This window comes from Danio rerio, chromosome 14, assembly GCF_052040795.2.
Source record: "Danio rerio strain M-AB ecotype USA chromosome 14, GRCz13ab, whole genome shotgun sequence".
NCBI classification, from domain to species: domain Eukaryota; kingdom Metazoa; phylum Chordata; class Actinopteri; order Cypriniformes; family Danionidae; genus Danio; species Danio rerio.
Genome location: NC_141034.1, coordinates 58,223,048 through 58,242,257, shown reverse-complemented (window position 1 = coordinate 58,242,257; position 19,210 = coordinate 58,223,048). Strand labels below are relative to the sequence as shown.

The 19,210-nt window shown below is 40.6% G+C and overlaps 2 protein-coding genes across 5 annotated transcripts in view; one reads left to right on the top strand and one right to left on the bottom strand.

Moving 5' to 3' along the window:
* tcerg1a (transcription elongation regulator 1a (CA150)) overlaps positions 1-11,259 on the bottom strand; it is a 31,853-nt gene extending 20,594 nt beyond the window's left edge. Inside the window, exons 1-10 of one of the 4 annotated variants that reach the window (XM_087280164.1) lie at positions 11,199-11,259; positions 8,007-8,220; positions 7,681-7,869; positions 6,945-7,212; positions 6,241-6,477; positions 5,006-5,068; positions 2,256-2,453; positions 438-547; positions 260-348; positions 8-168 (exon numbers count right to left, since the gene is read on the bottom strand). In XM_087280164.1, coding sequence (XP_087136290.1) covers positions 8-168; positions 260-348; positions 438-547; positions 2,256-2,453; positions 5,006-5,068; positions 6,241-6,477; positions 6,945-7,212; positions 7,681-7,869; positions 8,007-8,220; positions 11,199-11,245 — 1,576 coding nt within the window. In that variant the 5' untranslated portion in view covers positions 11,246-11,259. 4 annotated transcript variants of the gene reach the window in all.
* A 676-nt stretch (positions 11,260-11,935) lies between these two features.
* On the top strand, positions 11,936-15,997 carry exosc3 (exosome component 3). Its single transcript, NM_001029961.2, is given in 4 exon segments — positions 11,936-12,203; positions 13,360-13,509; positions 13,956-14,107; positions 15,647-15,997. Coding segments are annotated over 4 exon segments (744 nt in total). The 5' UTR covers positions 11,936-11,969; the 3' UTR covers positions 15,855-15,997.
* Positions 15,998-19,210: the final 3,213 nt, after the last annotated feature.

Here is a 19,210-nt window from a genome sequence, read left to right as displayed (position 1 = left end):
TGTTTACCCAGTCGGTGGCTGTTGTCCAGGCCTCTCTTGTGCGGAGGAGCCTGAATGGCTTTATCTACATCGGCTCGGCCCAGCAGATCCTCCGGCCGCTCCCACATGGAGAGACGAGTGGTGGGGTTATAGAAGAACACACGCTCATCACCCGTCCACACCACACACCTGCACACACACACACACACACACTGGCTGTAGATAAGCCAGCTCCTCCAGTGTTCATCAGTCAGTGAGCCAGTAATGATCAGAGTTTTACCACGGTGTGCCAGGAATGGGTGTCGTCGCCACGGGCTTCGCTTTCTTAGCGGCCTTCTGCTCCTCCGTCATCTCCTCCTCCTTCAGCTCCTGAGAGCAACACACACACGTATGACGGCACACAGCACACACTCTTGATAAACACACTATTGATAAGACAGCAACACACACACACACACCTCCTTCTGCTCTTTGGGCGGGTCGATCTGTGGGCTTCCATCCTCCATGCTCAGGATTTCAGCCTCCATCATCTCCTCCACTGAGTCCATCACCTTCTCACTCTCCTTTTCTGAAACACACACACACACACACACACACACACACACACACACACACACACACACACACACACACACACACACTGTATGAGATATAATGTCCTCATCATCACACGGGTTCCATAAAAATGACTCATTTTCAAGATTAGATTTATCTCCATCTATCCATGCATCCACTCATCCATGCATCCACTCATCCATCCATCTATGCATCCATTCATTCATCCGTCCATCCCTGCATCTATCTATGCATTCATCAGTCCATCTATGCATCCATTCATGCATGCATCCATCCATACATCCATCTATGCATTCACCCACCTATCTATCCATTCATCCATCCATCCATGCATCCCTCCATCCATCCATCAATGCAAGCATGCATCCATCCATTTATCCAGTATGCATCCATCCATGAATCCATTTTTCCATCCATCTAGGCATTCACCCATCTATCTATCCATCCATCCATCCATCCATCCATCAATGCAAGCATGCATCCATCCATTTATCCAGTATGCATCCATCCATCCATCCATGAATCCATCTATCCATCCATCCATCTATGCATTCACCCATCTATCTATCCATCCATCCATCCATCCATCAATGCAAGCATGCATCCATCCATTTATCCAGTATGCATCCATTCAACCATCCATCCATCCATGTATCCAATTATCTATCCATGTGTGAATGCCTCCATCCATCTATGTATCTATCTATCCATGCATCCATCCATCTATGCATCAATCCATTCATCTAGTATGCATCCATCCATCCATCCATGTATCCATCTATCCATGCATGCATGCATCCATCCATCCATCTATGCATCCATCCATCTATCTATCTATCTATCTATCTATCTATCTATCTATCTATCTATCTATCTATCTATCTATCTATCTATCTATCTATCTATCTATCTATCCATCCATCCATCCATCCATGCATCCATCCATCTATGCATTCATCCATCCATCTTTGCATGCATGCATCCATCTTTCCATCCACCCATCTGTCCATGCTTGCATCTACCCATCCATCTATCCATCTATCTATGCATCCATCCATAATCTTAAGACTAGATATGTTGTCTTTGTCTGGGAAAAAAATAAATATAAAATAATAAATATATATATATATAATATCTAATTATATGTTAACATATTATTTTAAAATGCATTAATAAACTTTATATATTTAATTATATTCTGAAATAAATATAAAAATATCTACAAACTATTCTTCCCTAAATATGAAAGTTAAGTTCTACTTTTCAAACTCAGGGGTCTCAAACTCAACTCCTGGAGGGCTGCAGCTCTGCATAGTTTAGCTCCAACACCTCCATCTCACACCTGCTTTATGGTCTCTAGTGGTCTGGAACAGCTTGATTAGTTGATCCGCTGTGTTTGATTAGTGTTGGAGCAAAACTGTGCAGAGCTGCGGTCCTCCAGAAGTCCAGTTTGAGACCTGTGGTTAAGGTGTAAGTCATGTCAACAGTGTAAATATAAACATACTTACAGAAATTAATGACCTATATTTAATCAAGCGTAAGTGTGATGTAAAATCATGTATTTACACAATAAGTAGATTGTAATGAATGACTAATTTCACTGTAAGCTCATATTAGTGAAGGCCACCAGATATAAAGAGAGACCAAAAACTCTACACCAACACTGAAAGCGGAGGATGTGTGTGTTCAGTGTCTCTAACCTGTGTCCCGGAGCTCCTCCGGTTTGTCCCAGGTGGTCTCCTGTGTGTGTTTGTTATAATAATAAGACTTTCCCTCTGGAGTTTTAAACTCTGCCCAGTCTGATGTGCCCAGAGCTCCGGGCAGTCCCGCAGGTCCAGCAATGGTCATCTGAGGGGGCATCATGGGTACTAAAGGCGGAGCCATGCTAGGGAGCATCCCTTCATATAACACACAAACACACATCAGACTGTGTTCAACACACTGACTAAATCCCAATCAGTGAGCAATGACTGACTATCAACAACTCATCAAACATCAGTGCTCACAACTACACTGCTGAACACGCTTCTGGCACTCAGAGCTTTTATCCTGTCTCTAGTGCAAACATCTAAACATTCCTGAATCAACAAGCATTTTCTAGACGAGCAGAATAATCTAATGTCAAAAGGAAAAACAGGATTATTCTGCGTACGCTATTGGCAGATTATTTTGCTTGTTTAAAATATAAAACTCACTCAGTTCATTTCTGAAACTAAGACACTATTGTACTAGTCTACAAATGCTTATTGATGTAAGAACGTTTAGATATTTGGAAACAAGATGAACTCTGAGCAAGGAAAGCATGCTCGGCAGTGTTGAGACCTGCTTTCCTCACGGGACAGAATTTGAAGGTGTATATTCGGGTTGTGGGAGAATACGATTATTACAGGGACTGAAACTATCTTCAAACTAATATACTAAAAACAAACATTCAGCTATTTATCTACTGCAGAAAAACAACATTTTTACCAGTGATTTTTTATTTATTTTTTTACATTAAATTAGTTAATTTATTTTCTATTTATTTATTAGCTAAATGTTGAAAATGTTACCAATTTATTATTGAGAAATACTTAGAAACAATGAAAACCTATGTTCAGTGTTTGAGCATTGCTGAAGGTGCACATTCTGAAGCAGCATCAGGACAAATGCTTCAGAAATCAAAATGATTTCTGTCTGACCATTTCTGTTTGGATGGGAGCAGGACAGAAACATATATAGTTTTGCAGGAACGGGACTCAAAAATCCGTCCCATGCAGGTCTCTACTCCAAACAACAGGACAAGATGCCCATTATACATCTCTTTAAATATTGCATGAAATATCAGAAAATAAACATTTAATTAAAGGGTCAGTTCACACTCAATCAAGGTTATTGATTGAAAACTATTATTCAAAGCATGCTTTCATTAACTGAAATAAAACTAAATGAAACTAACAAAAGTCACTGAAAAACAGAAATTATATAACAATTAGCAAAAATAATAGTCGTTTTCAGAATTAATGAGCAGTTTAGAAACATTAGTCAAGAGCGAAATTATTTTTAAAAAAGCATCTTTAGTATATATATATATATAAATAAAAACAAAGTTCTAACTTTATGTAAAAAAAGTATTTTTAATATACAGAAGTTTGTCTGAATTCTTCATTATTTTACTCATGCATTTGTGAGATTCTGAGTTTGGTTTTTGCTCAAACTGTTAGAGTAAATGACAGAATCGTCTTTTCTGAGTGAACTGACCCTTTAAACATAAAACTAAAGCATGCAAAGACAAAACCACCACAATATCACATAAAAAGCATTAAACTAATAAAAAATGCACAGTTAGAACAAAGATCTTCAGCAGTTATTATCTACTGGACTGTCTAGAGCCTGTGGTTCCACTGTTAAACGTTTACCACGGGGAAAAAATAGACTAATTATTCCCGAAAAACATTATTCAAAAGCAGAAAGATCAATGCCAAGAGTGTGTGTGAATAGGATCTGCTTGGTGGTTTCCCAATGGAGACGAGTGTCATGTGAATGAGTCTATGGCCACAGGTATCTACATACATACATTTATCAAAATGTGCCTGTACTGTATAAATAAATATAGACTTGAAATAAACAAGCCCTGGGCACAAATTAATCAAGATTAATCGCACAAAAATTAAAAGTGTGTTTCGAGATTATTAATGTGTGTGTCTAGTGTGTATATTTATTACATATATACAAAACACACACACACATATATGCATGCAAATATGAGAGAAAAATTTGCTTTATATTTAGATTTAAAATATATATGATGTAAATAAGGGCGGTGCGGTGGCACAGTGGTTAGCACTGTCGCCTCACAGCAAGAAGGTCTCTGGTTTGAGTCTCGACTGGGTCAGATGGTGTTTCTGTGTGGAGTTTGCATGTTCTCCCCGTGTTGGTGTGGGTTTCCTCCGGGTGCTCCGGTTTCCTCCACAGTCCAAACACATGCGCTATAGGGGAACTGATCAACTAAAATGAGTGTGTGTGTGAGAATGAGTGTTTATGGGTGATTCCCAGTACTGGGTTGCAGCTGGAAAGGCATCCATTGTGTAAAACATATGCTGGAATAGTTGGTGGTTCATTCCGCTGTGGTGGCCCCTGATTAATAAAGGAACTGAGCTGAAAATAAAATAAATGAATGACCTAAATTATACATACATTTAAATTTCAATGTGATCTATGTTTTGTTTGTGTGTATAATGTATATTATGTCAAAACAAACGTTTATGTTGGATGTGATTCATCTTAGCCAGCACTAATATATATATATATATATATATATATATATATATATATATATATCATTACTTTAAAAACAAGCTGTTGCTCACTACAATCTTCAATAGCAGGTGGGTGATCTGACTGAATGAATTGTAGATAAATGAAAAGATGCACAACAGTTACTAACATGCCATAACGGGGAGGGAATTACCGTTTTTGGTAGGAGAGATAGTCTTTACATAGGGGCAGCTGACTATCTGCATCATTGCTACACCTGGAAGAGCGTATAAGCAAGCAGAGTGTTGGAAAACACACAAACATACGTCATCTACAGCTCCAGGAGATCCTGGAAACACTCCGCATGAAAACACTGCCATCTACAGGCCTCACTAACACAGCAGGTAAAGGGGCAGTTCACACAAACATTTACTCTCCCTCAAGTGCTTATAAACCTGCATGAGTTCCTGTATTCTGTTCAGCACTAAAGAAGATATTCTGAAGAATGCTGAAACCATTCACTTCCATCGTAGAAAAACAAATACTATGGAGGTCAATGATTACCGGTGCACCACATTTTCTTACTATCTTCTTTTGAGCTTAACAGATGAAATACTTAAAGGTGTGAATTGGGCCTGAGCAATATGCTGATATGTGCAGAAAAGCTCTATTGATTAACATCGTGGGCTATCTATCATTTACGTCATATATACACTGTTTACAGTAATAGGTCATAATTTACGTGAGTGCGATATACAAATAACTGCATCATGAGAAAGCTGCAGTCTTGAGAGTTTGCATTTTATTCAGACAGATTTTTGTTTTTATGCTGGACCTGTAATCATTCATTTTAAAAAAAAAAGTGTTTTAGATTAATAGTAATTAAATTAAGTTCTGAATTAAGTGAGAAATATGATCACATATGAATGAGAAGTTTTCTGAGTACTTTAAAACACAAATAAAAAATAAAATAGTCCTTTACATGTGGTCAATATACAGCTGAAGTCTGAATTATTCGCCTCCTTTGAATTGTTTTTTCTTTGTTAAATATTTCTTTCTCTGTCAAAACAAACTGTGTTTTTGGATGTGATTAACTGCGATTAATCTGTGCCCAGCACTAATATGTAAATGAATATAATTTAATAAAACAATAATATAGAAATAACTATTATATTATTTACAGAACTGGTACTGTATGATGATATGCATCATTATTATGATATGATGTTTGTTGTATCGCAGATTAAAATCAGTAAAGAGTAAATAAACTACAGCAGAAATGACGTGTTTGGGTGAACTGTCCCTTTAAGACTCAACTGATCACAGAGTAAATGAAGACAGAGGCTGCTTCTCTCTCATGTTAATGTACAGATGAGTTTAGATGCTGAGAGAAGACAAAGAGACAGACAGGAGAGAGAGAGAGCAGCAGCGGTCGGAGGTCAGACGCACCAGGCAGTGGGATGGGCATGGCAGGCAGCGGCACCCGGAACGGCGGCACCATCACCGGAGGGAATCCTGGGATTGTAGTGGCCGGCTGCGGGACGGTGTGGGACAGCGCCACAGGCAGAGTGGGTGGTCCTGTTGTCATGGCGACCGAGACCGTTGGTTGATTGACAGCTGGCATTGGGGTTGGCATGGAACTGGGGGCGGAGGTCACGACTGACGGCATCTCCACCACATCTGGAACTGCAGACGCAAACACAAGAACACACACTCAACACAGCACGCCTACAATAAACACTGCTGTGATGCTGCGGTACAGAGACAAACTCACAGTCCTGTTCAGTGGACAATCTTTGATAATAGTTTTAATAATTTAATGTCATTAGTGCTTGCCATGATGACAGCACATAATATTAGACTAGATATTCTCCAAGACACTAGCATTCAGCTTAAAGTGACATGTAAAGGCTTCACTAGGGTAATTAGCAAAGTCATTGGACAACAGTATAGTCAGAAAGAACTGTTTCTTAAGGGGGCTAATAATATCAACCACATTTTAAAATGGATTTAATACATTCAGTTTTATTACTTCATATAAATCTATATAAAGTATACAAGTAAACAAATCAAGGAGTGTTGGGTGATTTGTTAATATCATTACGCATGTATGTTTATTATATTACAGCATGATATGTTCATCAGAAGGTGACCTGTGGCAGGTGTGGGCAGCAGAGGGGATGCTGCAGTGATGCTGGGGACCACGGCGGGGCCGGCGCTGGGGGCCGCGAGTGTGTTTGTGGAGCCGCTGACTGCTGCTGCTGCTGGGATGCTGACGGACGGAGCTGTGGATCCTCCACCCGCCGCCGCCACAGCCGCCTGGCTCATCATCAGCGGACACAGATCTGCCTGCTGGATCACCTTCACCCCCTCAGGCTTGGTCCAGGATGACTCTCGGGTGCGTGCGTTATAATAATACACCTGTAAGAATAATACACACCAGCAGGGGGTTACTGACACTTTCATAGTGCTCAAGTGCATCAAATGAACAGCAGGTGAAGAGGGGGCGGGGCATGGCAGACACTGGAGAGCATTTGATTGGTCAGATTCTATTAGAAACTAATATATATATAAAAATAAATTATATATATATATATCCATTTAGGTGAAAGAGACGTGGATGCTTGTATCATCTACATGTGAATTTTGCCACTGTTTGCCACATAGATATCCTGAAGACTAACAGACTAATACTATATAATGAAGACTAATAACATCTTCCTAAAAAAACACACATATTTAATCTTTGCCATTCATCTTTATTACTATAGGGCTTTTACAATGTAGATAGTGTCAAAACAGCTTAACATAGAAGTTCTAGTAAAACAGTGTCAGCTGAGTACTCTAGAAATTGACAGGGCCTTTAATGAAGCAGACCCACAGCCATACCTTTCCTTCCGGACTCTTGTTCTCCACCCAGATCTCCTCAGTGGAGACCAAAGGAGTGGGAGCGGGAGCAGGAGCCAGAGCCGGAGCAGGAGTCTGAGCAGGAGCCACTGACGGAGGAATTCCTGGAGGGAAGATCATGCCGGGTGGAGGAGGCATGGATCCTCCGGGCGGAGGCATGAATGGGGGTCTCTTCAGGAGCAGAAGAGCCACAGTGTCAGTCAGAACCTCACTTCCCATCCCGAATCACAGATTAAAGGAATATTTCTCACAAACAACACATTTACTCACTATTTACTCTGCCTCAAGTGTGAGCAAGCGTGCTGTACCTGTGAATGCACCTGCAGCGGCGGTGTGCCCATGGGCGGGGGCACGCTGGGGTCAAAGGGCAGGCGTGTGAAGGGCGGGCGTGCAGCAGGCGGAGGACTCCTCATCAGGGTGTAGGGCGGCACTGGGCTGCTCAGCAGAGGCTGGCGGCGGGCGGGCGGAGCAGCAGGAGGAGCGACAGCCGGGGGGAAACGCAGAGCGGCCTGCTGGGACATGCTGAACACACACACACACACACACACACACACACACACTTTAATGACAGAAATCGCATATGACCACATAACTCAGCTCATATCCTGACAACCATTTATAATGGCCAATATATGGACTAATCACACAACACATGAACACTAACCTCAATCATTTTTGGTGATGTAATATATATATATATATCGCCATACCTAAAAACATCTGAGCTGATGTGCAACATCTCTATCTCTATTGGAGGAGCCAGCATGGTTAAATACACTGTAGTATTTCCTATAATAGTATATTTATATGTGGGTGTCTGACGACTGAAAACAGATCTGGCAGCAGATATCACAGCCTCTGTTTCTCTTCATCTTGCACTTTTCTTGTTATCTTTATTATTATTTATTTAGGATGTGTTTTCACATTCTGACTCCAATGTCTGATTATTAAATCATTAAAATGACAATAATTAAATGAAATATTCTTAAGAATAAAGTATGATGTGTTTTTTGGAAGAGTGCACTTGCGTTGTGATGATATTATATTGTCTGGCATTATATACCAGACACTGCGATATCGATGCTGAAACTAACTCAGCAGGTAAAGGGGCAGATCACACAAAAATCAACATTTACTCACTATTTACTCTCCCTCAAGTGCTTATAAACCTTCATGAGTTTCTGTATGCTGTTCAGCACTAAAGAAGATATTCTGAAGAATGCTGTAAACCAGTAACTAATGGCATCCACAGCAGAAAAACAAATATGGAGGTTGATGGTTACCAGTTTACTTCATTTTTCTACATATGAAGAAACTTTAAGGATTGAATTAGGCCTGTGCAATATGCTGATATATGCAGAAAAGGTTTTATATTATGTGCTATTCTTTATGTCATGATATACATTGTTTACAGTAATACTGTTTCATAATTTACATGAGTGAAATATGACCCTTAATTACAGGGATGCAGACAGAAAGGCGAATAACAGCATCATCAGAAGGCTGCAGTCTTGAAAGTTTGCATTTTATGTAGACAAATCTTTTGTTTTTATGTTGGAGCTGTAATCATTAATTTATCACAATACTTGTGATATATCAAACAACAAAAAACAGATATCATGACAGGCCTATATATATATATATATATATATGCGCAATTCCAGTGTTATGGATGTGACATTTGCAGTAAAAACTCAAAACATAAACTCACAGTGAAAGCACATGATAACATTATATTGAAACAGCTGTTTATATTTTCCAGAACAACTGGCCACAGAGTTAAGGGAGCAGAAATGATCAATCTGTAGACATGTTTTATACTTTAAATGAGGAAAATAAACATGCGTTATGGATGTGAGCAAAAAACGTCTGCATACAACATGCTTTGTAGAAATTCTGTCAATTAATCTGCACAACCCAAAAGAAACAATGCTAATCTAAAGGAGAAGAGTCGCTCACTGTACAATAAACATGATTGATTTTATTTATTTAATATTTTCATATTTAAGAGAAAAAAAGTGTCGTTATGGATGTGACAAATGTGAAGTTGCCACTTGTATGACTTTGCTAAATTAAATAGATTAGTTTGTACTGTAAAATACTTGTCCAAAAAAAAAAAAAACGGTTTCGGTATTTTGAGGAAAACTTAATTTTCTTCATGGCAAGGTTGACATTTGCACGGAATTGCTCGTGTATATATATATATATATATATATATATATATATATATATATATATATATATTGGCATGGGACGACTCAAGGTATACCATGGTTTGGGAAAGTCAAGGTTTTAAAACCATGAAAATTTTCTGCTATCCCGTTCCTAAGGTATAAATAAGATTTCTTTTTTTTTTTTAATAATTTTTGTTTTGTTTTTAAGGACAGCAGTATCTCCAGCAGAAAATATAATCAAAGATTCTGTTTTAAACTGGAAAAATATTAGTGTTTATAAAAAAACAAAGACTGCAGAAGTGAATGATTCATTAAAATGATTTAGCCTGACATGTTTACTGCTCTAAAATATTTTAAATGTTTCCCTAAATAGAATATATATATTCAAAAAGGGAAAAAAAAGTTTAGTTTTTTAACCAGAGATTTAAAAAGTAAATATTTTAGAGCAGTGAGCACAATAACATGATACTGTGAAACCGTGATATTAATGTCCAAGGTTATCATACGGTCAGAAACTAATACCAGCCCATGCCTGATATATATCACCATAAACATGACAGGCAGCGAGTCATATCAGAGCATCATGTGCAGCTCTACTGTAGCACTGAGGAAAAATTACTTAAATCAAATAATTGTTGTTAGGAAACTGGCAATGTGACAATTAAAAAAAAAACAAGTGGCTCAAGGAACATGTCCATGTGTTGAAGGAAATCCTGCATATCCCGAAAGCGTCAACAACTCATTTTCAGCCAAAAGCAAAGTTCCAACCCTTTCACAGCACATCACCTGCATTAAAACACCGTAACGCGACACTGCAATCCGTTACTTTCGAGAGAAACTCTCCCCAACACTGTTAATAACAGATACACACACACACACACACACCATAAACACGCTGAAGACGAGCAGAACACACACTTTAACCCCAGATACTGATGATGGAGGAGTGTCTGCACTGACTCCTGCATTGCTGAAGGTGTTCATTACAGTACACCTGAATCTGAAGCACTGAGAACATCATAAACACACTGTCCAGCTGATCTCACAGCCACATCACACCCTCTACACACTGACAGGGTTATTTCTGAGACTCGGTGTGTGTCCTCAAGCTCTTATTCTCGGCGGAAACTGCGATATAAACACAGTGAGGCGACTGCTGCTGTGCTGCTTTCATTGTCCACCCTCCGACGGGCCAGACGAGGCTAAAACCCACTCAAATCTCCCTTATTGGAGACGAAGCCCAGAGGAGTTTCGGGATAAACTAAGGCGAATGATAACCGGGGGTCTGTGTTTATCTGAGAGGGAAAAATAAAGCGAAAACTGCACCTGTTTGCAGCCAGGCCGATGCCTTCTGCCTCTGTGTGCTCCGCCATAACGGAAATGCCACAAAAGTCCCCATTTCCCGCTCAGCGGTTTTCAAACTTCTGAAACATCGTGACTTTTATTTCCAGTATGAATTATTTAACTTAACTGGTCAAAAATATAAAAATTTTTTGGTTTATTCCAGTATCACGTACAACCCTGCCAACGGTTTTTGGTTACCAGAACGTTCCTATTTAGTTAAAGTTATTTTAGTTATAGTTTTAGTTTAATTAGTCCCAAAAATAACCTAAATTAAAGGAGATTTGTGTTAGCTGGAATGTTAGCACGTTCCTCCTTTCTTTATCCAGTATTTGATTTATTGTTTTTACGATTTAATTATATTTAGTTTTTAAAAACAAAGACTAAATATTGTTAAATCAGATAAACAAAATAAATGGCGTAGATCTCCCCAAAATGAACCCTGCCATCACTTACACAACCATTACATGTCCCAAACCGGTTTTAATTCCATATCTCAGTTGAACACAAGTTATTTAAGCGTTGGAAACGAGTAACTGTTGACTTCAATAGTGTTTATTTTCTTACAGTGGATGTCGATGGTTACCGGTGTCGAATGATATTAGGGATGCTTTTAGAAAAATCTTTATAATATATTTCTGTTGTGCACATAAAGAGTTGGAGAGGTTTTAATGAGTTGATTTGTATAGGATAAGAGTCCCCCGTGCCGGAAGTGCTTAGACACGTGTGTTTGTGTGTGTTTTCCGCTCCTCCATCATGGACTCCTCAGTTCACACTAGTCTGCTGGAGAGGATAGGAGATGTGGTTCTTCCAGGCGATCTGCTGTTCTCCTTCAGTCCTCCTGAAGCCGGAGACGCGAACCCGAAAGCGGACAGGCTGATCTGCGGCCCGGGGTTGCGGCGGAGCGGAGCGGAGATCCGTGTGTGTAGAGCGGGAGTCCTGAAACACAAACAACCCAACATGTACTGGGTCAACTGTCAGCAGAGACGGGTCAGAACACACACACACAACATGTGCCAGCACACACTATTGTTCAGAAAATTCAGTAACACACACTACAGGGTAGAAAACACACATAGCACACATTACTAGCCAGAACACACAATACCACACACTACTGGGCAGAAAACACACAATACCACACACTACTAGGCAGAACACACAACCTAACACACACTACTGGGCAGAAAACACACAATAACACACACTACTGGGCAGAAAACACACAATAACACACACTACTGGGCAGAAAACACACACTAACACACACTACTGGGCAGAACACAAACAATAAGACACACTACTGGGCAGAAAACACACACTAACACACACTACTGGGCAGAAAACACACACTAACACACACTACTGGGCAGAAAACACACAATAACACACGCTACTAGGCAGAACACACAACCTAACACACACTACTAGCCATAACACACAACCTAACACACACTACTGGGCAGAACACACAATAACACACACTACTGGGCAGAAAACACACACTAACACACACTACTGGGCAGAAAACAAACAATAAGACACACTACTGGGCAGAAAACACAAAATAACACACACTACTGGGCAGAAAACACAATAACACACACTTCTGGGCAGAACACACAACCTAGAACACACTACTAGGCAGAAAACACACAATAACACACACTACTGCCAAATTGGTTGACATCGCCCAACCCTAATAAATAAATATATATATATGAGAGAGAGGGAGCTGTATACTACGTTTGGTCTATATAAATCATTTATTTTAGTCATCTTAAAGGGTCAGTTCACTCAAGAATGAAAATTTACTCTCTTTCTCAGCGTATTTTTAAACCTTTACATGTTTCTTTTTTTGTCAAACACAAGAGAAGATACTTTGAAGAATGCAGAAAACCGGTAACCATTGACTTCCGTAGTAGGAAAAACAAATGGAAGACAATGGCTCCAGGTTTCCAGCATTTTTCTAAATATCTTAATAGTGTTCTGAACGGGTCTGGAACAAGTAAAGGGTGAATAAATGACAGAGTGTTCATGTTTGGGTGAACTGGCCCTTTTTAACACTGCACAGGTCAGGATGTGTCGTGGTACTCCTCTAGCTGTGCTGAAGGTGTTCTGGACTGACCTCTGCTCTTTCCTGCAGTATGTTCCAGCTAAGGGTGAGAGTGTGATCGGCATCGTGACCGCAAAGTCTGGAGACGTCTTCAAAGTGGACGTTGGAGGAAGTGAGCAGGCGTCTCTGTCCTACCTGGCCTTTGAAGGAGCCACCAAGAGGAACAGACCCAACGTGCAGGTACATGATGACAGAGCCACTCCAGCAGCAACAACTCATGATCAACAGTGAAATGACAGATCGACCCAGCAGGGAAGCAGCAGCAGTCAGTAATGCAGGATGATCTGCTGTCAGGGCTTTACAATCAATAACTGTGATTATAATGGAAGTGAATGGAGCAACAACAGACAACATCACCAAAGCAGAGTCAGTGTGAACACACACACACACACACACACACACACAGTGTGAACAGTGTGTTGATGAGTTATGAAAACTCTCACAGCATTTCCCCATAATATGTGTCAGACTCAGATTATTCAGCAGAAATCACCACATTTACTGAAACACAGAGAAAGAGGAGGACAAATGAAGACTCAACATCAACCCAGAGTGGAGGAAAACAACCCAACAAAGTTGTGTTCGGTGTGTATGAGTCCTCCTAACGCTGCTGTTTGCTCCTCCAGGTTGGAGATCTGGTGTTCGGGCAGTTCACCATCGCCAACAAGGACATGGAGCCGGAGCTGGTGTGTATCGACAGCTGCGGGAGAGCCAACGGGATGGGTGTGTTCGGAGGCGACGGGCTGCTCTTTAAAGTGTCGCTGGGACTCGTGCGCAGGTCTGACCCACAGCTACACACACACACACACACACACACACACACTCAACAGCACAGGCAGCAGGGAAAATAAGAGTTATAGAAACACACTTGTGAAGCGGACGAGTGTTTAAACACAGTGTCTGGTGTACTAGGACAGGTCAAGCCAGCACACACTACTGATCAGAAAACACACACTAACACACACTACTGATCAGAAAACACACACTACTGATCAGAAAACACACACTAACACACACTACTGATCAGAAAACACACACTAACACACACTACTGATCAGAAAACACACACTACTGATCAGAAAACACACACTAACACACACTACTGATCAGAAAACACACGCTAACACACACTACTGATCAGAAAACACACACTACTGATCAGAAAACACACACTAACACACACTACTGATCAGAAAACACACTATAACACACACTACTGATCAGAAAACACACGCTAACACACACTACTGATCAGAAAACACACACTAACACACACTACTGATCAGAAAACACACACTAACACACACTACTGATCAGAAAACACACACTAACACACACTACTGATCAGAAAACACACTCTAACACACACTGCTGGGCAGAAAACACACACTACTGATCAGAAAACACACACCAACACACACTACTGATCAGAAAACACACTCTAACACACACTACTGATCAGAAAACACACACTACTGATCAGAAAACACACACCAACACACACTACTGATCAGAAAACACACACTAACACACACTACTGATCAGAAAACACACTATAACACACACTACTGATCAGAAAACACACTCTAACACATACTGCTGGGCAGAAAACACACACTAAGACACACTACTGATCAGAAAACACACACTACTGATCAGAAAACACACTCTAACACACACTACTGATCAGAAAACACACACTACTGATCAGAAAACACACACCAACACACACTACTGATCAGAAAACACACACTAACACACACTACTGATCAGAAAACACACTATAACACACACTACTGATCAGAAAACACACACTAACACACACTACTGATCAGAAAACACACACTAACACACACTACTGATCAGAAAACACACTCTAACACACACTGCTGGGCAGAAAACACACACTAAGACACACTACTGATCAGAAAACACACACTACTGATCAGAAAACACACACTACTGATCAGAAAACACACTCTAACACACACTACTGATCAGAAAACACACTCTAACACACACTGCTGGGCAGAAAACACACACCTGTGTGGAACACACTCATGCATCATACTGTTATGAGCAGCAGTGTGTGTGTGTGAGTGTGTTACTAAAAAGATAGGGTGTCTGACATTATCAGAAAGGCTATACCTGAGTTTAGGAGCCATAAATGAGAAGACTCGACCTCCTTTAGTGGACTCTGCTATTGTCGTCACTAACAGAAGCCCTGAGTTTAGAGAAGTGAATATGTAAATGTGCAGTTATTAGTGGTGATCGTGCGCTGATGTGTGTGTGTGTGTGTGCGTGTGTGTGCGCGCAGGCTGCTGGCTCCACAAAGTGATCTGGTTTCGGATCTGGAGAAGATGTTCCCCTGTGAGATGGTGGTGGGCATGAACGGCAGAGTGTGGGTGAAGGCCAGAACCGTCCAACACACACTGATCCTGAGCAACCTGCTGGAGGCCTGCGAGAACATGAGCACCGCGCAGAGACACACACTGTTCAGGAGAGTGGCGGACGGAGGAATATAACACACACACACACTGTTCAGGAGGCCTGTCGAGGGGAATAACACACACATAACTAGAGCTGTGGTGATTCTGATATTTCTATTTGTCTGCTTTTTTGTACAAGGAAGTTTTTGTATGAAAATTAAACCAGCTGAATCAGCCGACCTGTGTGTGTGTGACTGTGTGTGTTATTGTTTATTTTGTCAGTTATAAATGTCTTTTTTTTTTTCGTTGAACATAAATTGAGATACTTTGAAGAATGTTAGAAATATAAATGACAGAGTGTTGTTGTGGTCCAGCAGGAGGCGCTGCTGTGGTAAACACCATCTGCTCTACTGTAAATGCAGGAAATGAGTTCAGATGTTTGGACAGTGGCTGTATAAGCAGCGTCATGTATATGAGTGATTGAGGAATATACTTCCTCTTGTGAGAGTGCGAGAGATCATTTACTGATGCAACCTGTTAGTTCAACCCAGTTTATTTCTGTTGTGAACAAGAATAACTAGTGCATAATCATGATTTGTCTCAATAGAGGTGTAGCTTTCATTGTTTATTTTTCCAGGGAAAGCAAGAGTGTCCTGGATAAACAATAAACAACAGAAAATAAATCATTACATTTATAAACCATATCACTGCACCACCAACACATCCAGGAGACAAATAACACACAGTAAGACGATCACGAGACTGAATAATAGTTTAAGATTAATATAAATTAAACTGGAATGTTTGAAGAAGGCTTTCATGTGTTATATTTAATATACACTCACAGGCCACTTTATTAGGTACACCTCACTAGTACCAGGTTAGACTCCCTTTAGTCTTCAGATCTGCCTTAATCCTTGGTGTCAGAGATTCAACAAGCTGCTGGAAATATTCCTCAGAGATTTTGCTCCATGATAGCATCACACAGTTGCTGCAGATTTGTCGGCTGCACATCCATGATGCCAATCTCCCGTTCCACCACATCCCAAAGCTGCTCTATTGGATTGAGCTCTGGTGACTGTGGAGGCCATTTGAGCACAGTGAACTCATCGTCATGTTCAAGAAAGCAGTCTGAGATGATTGAGCTTTATGACATGCTGCATTATCCTGCTGGAAGTAGCCATCAGAAGATGGAGACACTGTGCTCATAAAGGGATGGACATGGTCAGCAGCAATACTCAGGTAGGCTGTGGCGTTGATGCTCAATTGGTACTAATGGACCCAAAGAAAATCTCCCCCACACCATTACACCACCACCACCAGCCTGAACCGCTGACACAAGGCAGGATGATCCATGCTTTCATGTTGTTGAGGCCAAATTGTGAGCCGAGCATCCGAATGTGTGAGCAGAAATGGAGACTCATCAGAGCAGGCAATGTAATAAAGTGGCTGATGAGTGTATTTGTATAAATATTATATTATATTAATATTTTATTAATATGTATTTATGTTTTTAGATTAGTGTCCTTCACAAATGCTGCATTTATTCATGATGATTTTCAGTGGGAATATATAATCAAGTGTCATTAATATCTGCAGAATATCAGTATAAGAGGACTGAATGATCAAGAAACATGTCTGATTGTTATTAATGTTAAACATTAGTGTAAACAGTTATGCTGCTTGGTTTTGAAGTACATTTTGTTTAGCATGAATAAACTTGCCTTGCTTTAAAACACATCAATACACAAAGTAAAGATGTCACAAACATTCTTTGAAACTGAGTGTTTTGAGTAATTTAACCTGAAATAGGGACTTCAGTAAGTATTCTGCAGTTGTAATGATGTCAGCTTTGAATTATTATATTTGTCACGAGCGTTTAGTAACTGTAAGTTTCAGAAGCTGAATGTTCGAAATGGAGAATATGTAGAATGACTGGAGTGAGGAGATCCGCATCTGCATCTGTGTTTAATGTGTCCCTCGGGGCCCCGGGGCCCGTGAACAGCGCTGAATCATGGCTGACACTCAGAGCCAAGAACAATAATCCCTGCTGAGGAAAGAGTTTGAGTCACACACACACACACAAAATCCGCAGAATGCCCATCTCTATCATGAAGTCATTCTCTGACCACTCAGCTTTAGTAGTCTTTGATTGGTCAGTTTTAGTAGTTTGTCACTGCTCAGTTTCAGTAGTCTCTGACCAGTCAGTTTTAGTAGTTTGTCACTACTCAGTTTTAGTAGTCTCTAGCCGCTCAGTTTCAGGTGTTTCTGACCGCTCAGTTTCAGTAATTTCAGACCGCTCAGTTTTAGTAGTCTCTAACTGCTCAGTTTCAGGTGTTTCTGACCGCTCAGTTTCAGTAGTTAGTCACTGGTCAGTTTCAGTAGTTTCTGACCGCTCAGTTTCAGTAGTTTCTGACTGCTCAGTTTCAGTAGTTTCTGACCGCTCAGTTTCAGTAGTTTCTGACTGCTCAGTTTCAGTAGTTTCTGACCGCTCAGTTTCAGTAGTTTCTGACCGCTCAGATTCAGTAGTTTTGGACCGCTCAGTTTCAGTAGTTTCTGACTGCTCAGATTCAGTAGTTTTGGACCGCTCAGTTTCAGTAGTTTTGGACCGCTCAGTTTCAGTAGTTTCGGACCGCTCAGTTTCAGTAGTTTCTGACTGCTCAGTTTCAGTAGTTTCTGACCGCTCTGATTCAGTAGTTTCTGACCGCTCAGATTCAGTAGTTTCTGACCGCTCAGTTTCAGTAGTTTCTGACCGCTCAGTTTCAGTAGTTTCTGACTGCTCAGATTCAGTAGTTTCTGACCGCTCAGATTCAGTAGTTTCTGACCGCTCAGTTTCAGTAGTTTCTGACCGCTCAGTTTCAGTAGTTTCTGACCGCTCAGTTTCAGTAGTTTCTGACCGCTCAGATTCAGTAGTTTCTGACCGCTCAGTTTCAGTAGTTTCTGACCGCTCTGATTCAGTAGTTTCTGACCGCTCAGTTTCAGTAGTTTCTGACCGCTCAGTTTCAGTAGTTTCTGACTGCTCAGATTCAGTAGTTTCTGACCGCTCAGATTCAGTAGTTTCTGACCGCTCAGTTTCAGTAGTTTCTGACCGCTCAGTTTCAGTAGTTTCTGACCGCTCAGTTTCAGTAGTTTCTGACCGCTCAGATTCAGTAGTTTCTGACCGCTCAGTTTCAGTAGTTTCTGACCGCTCTGATTCAGTAGTTTCTGACCGCTCAGTTTCAGTAGTTTCTGACCGCTCAGTTTCAGTAGTTTCTGACCGCTCAGATTCAGTAGTTTCTGACCGCTCAGATTCAGTAGTTTCTGACCGCTCAGTTTCAGTAGTTTCTGACCGCTCAGTTTCAGTAGTTTCTGACCGCTCAGTTTCAGTAGTTTCTGACCGCTCTGATTCAGTAGTTTCTGACCGCTCAGATTCAGTAGTTTCTGACCGCTCAGTTTCAGTAGTTTCTGACCGC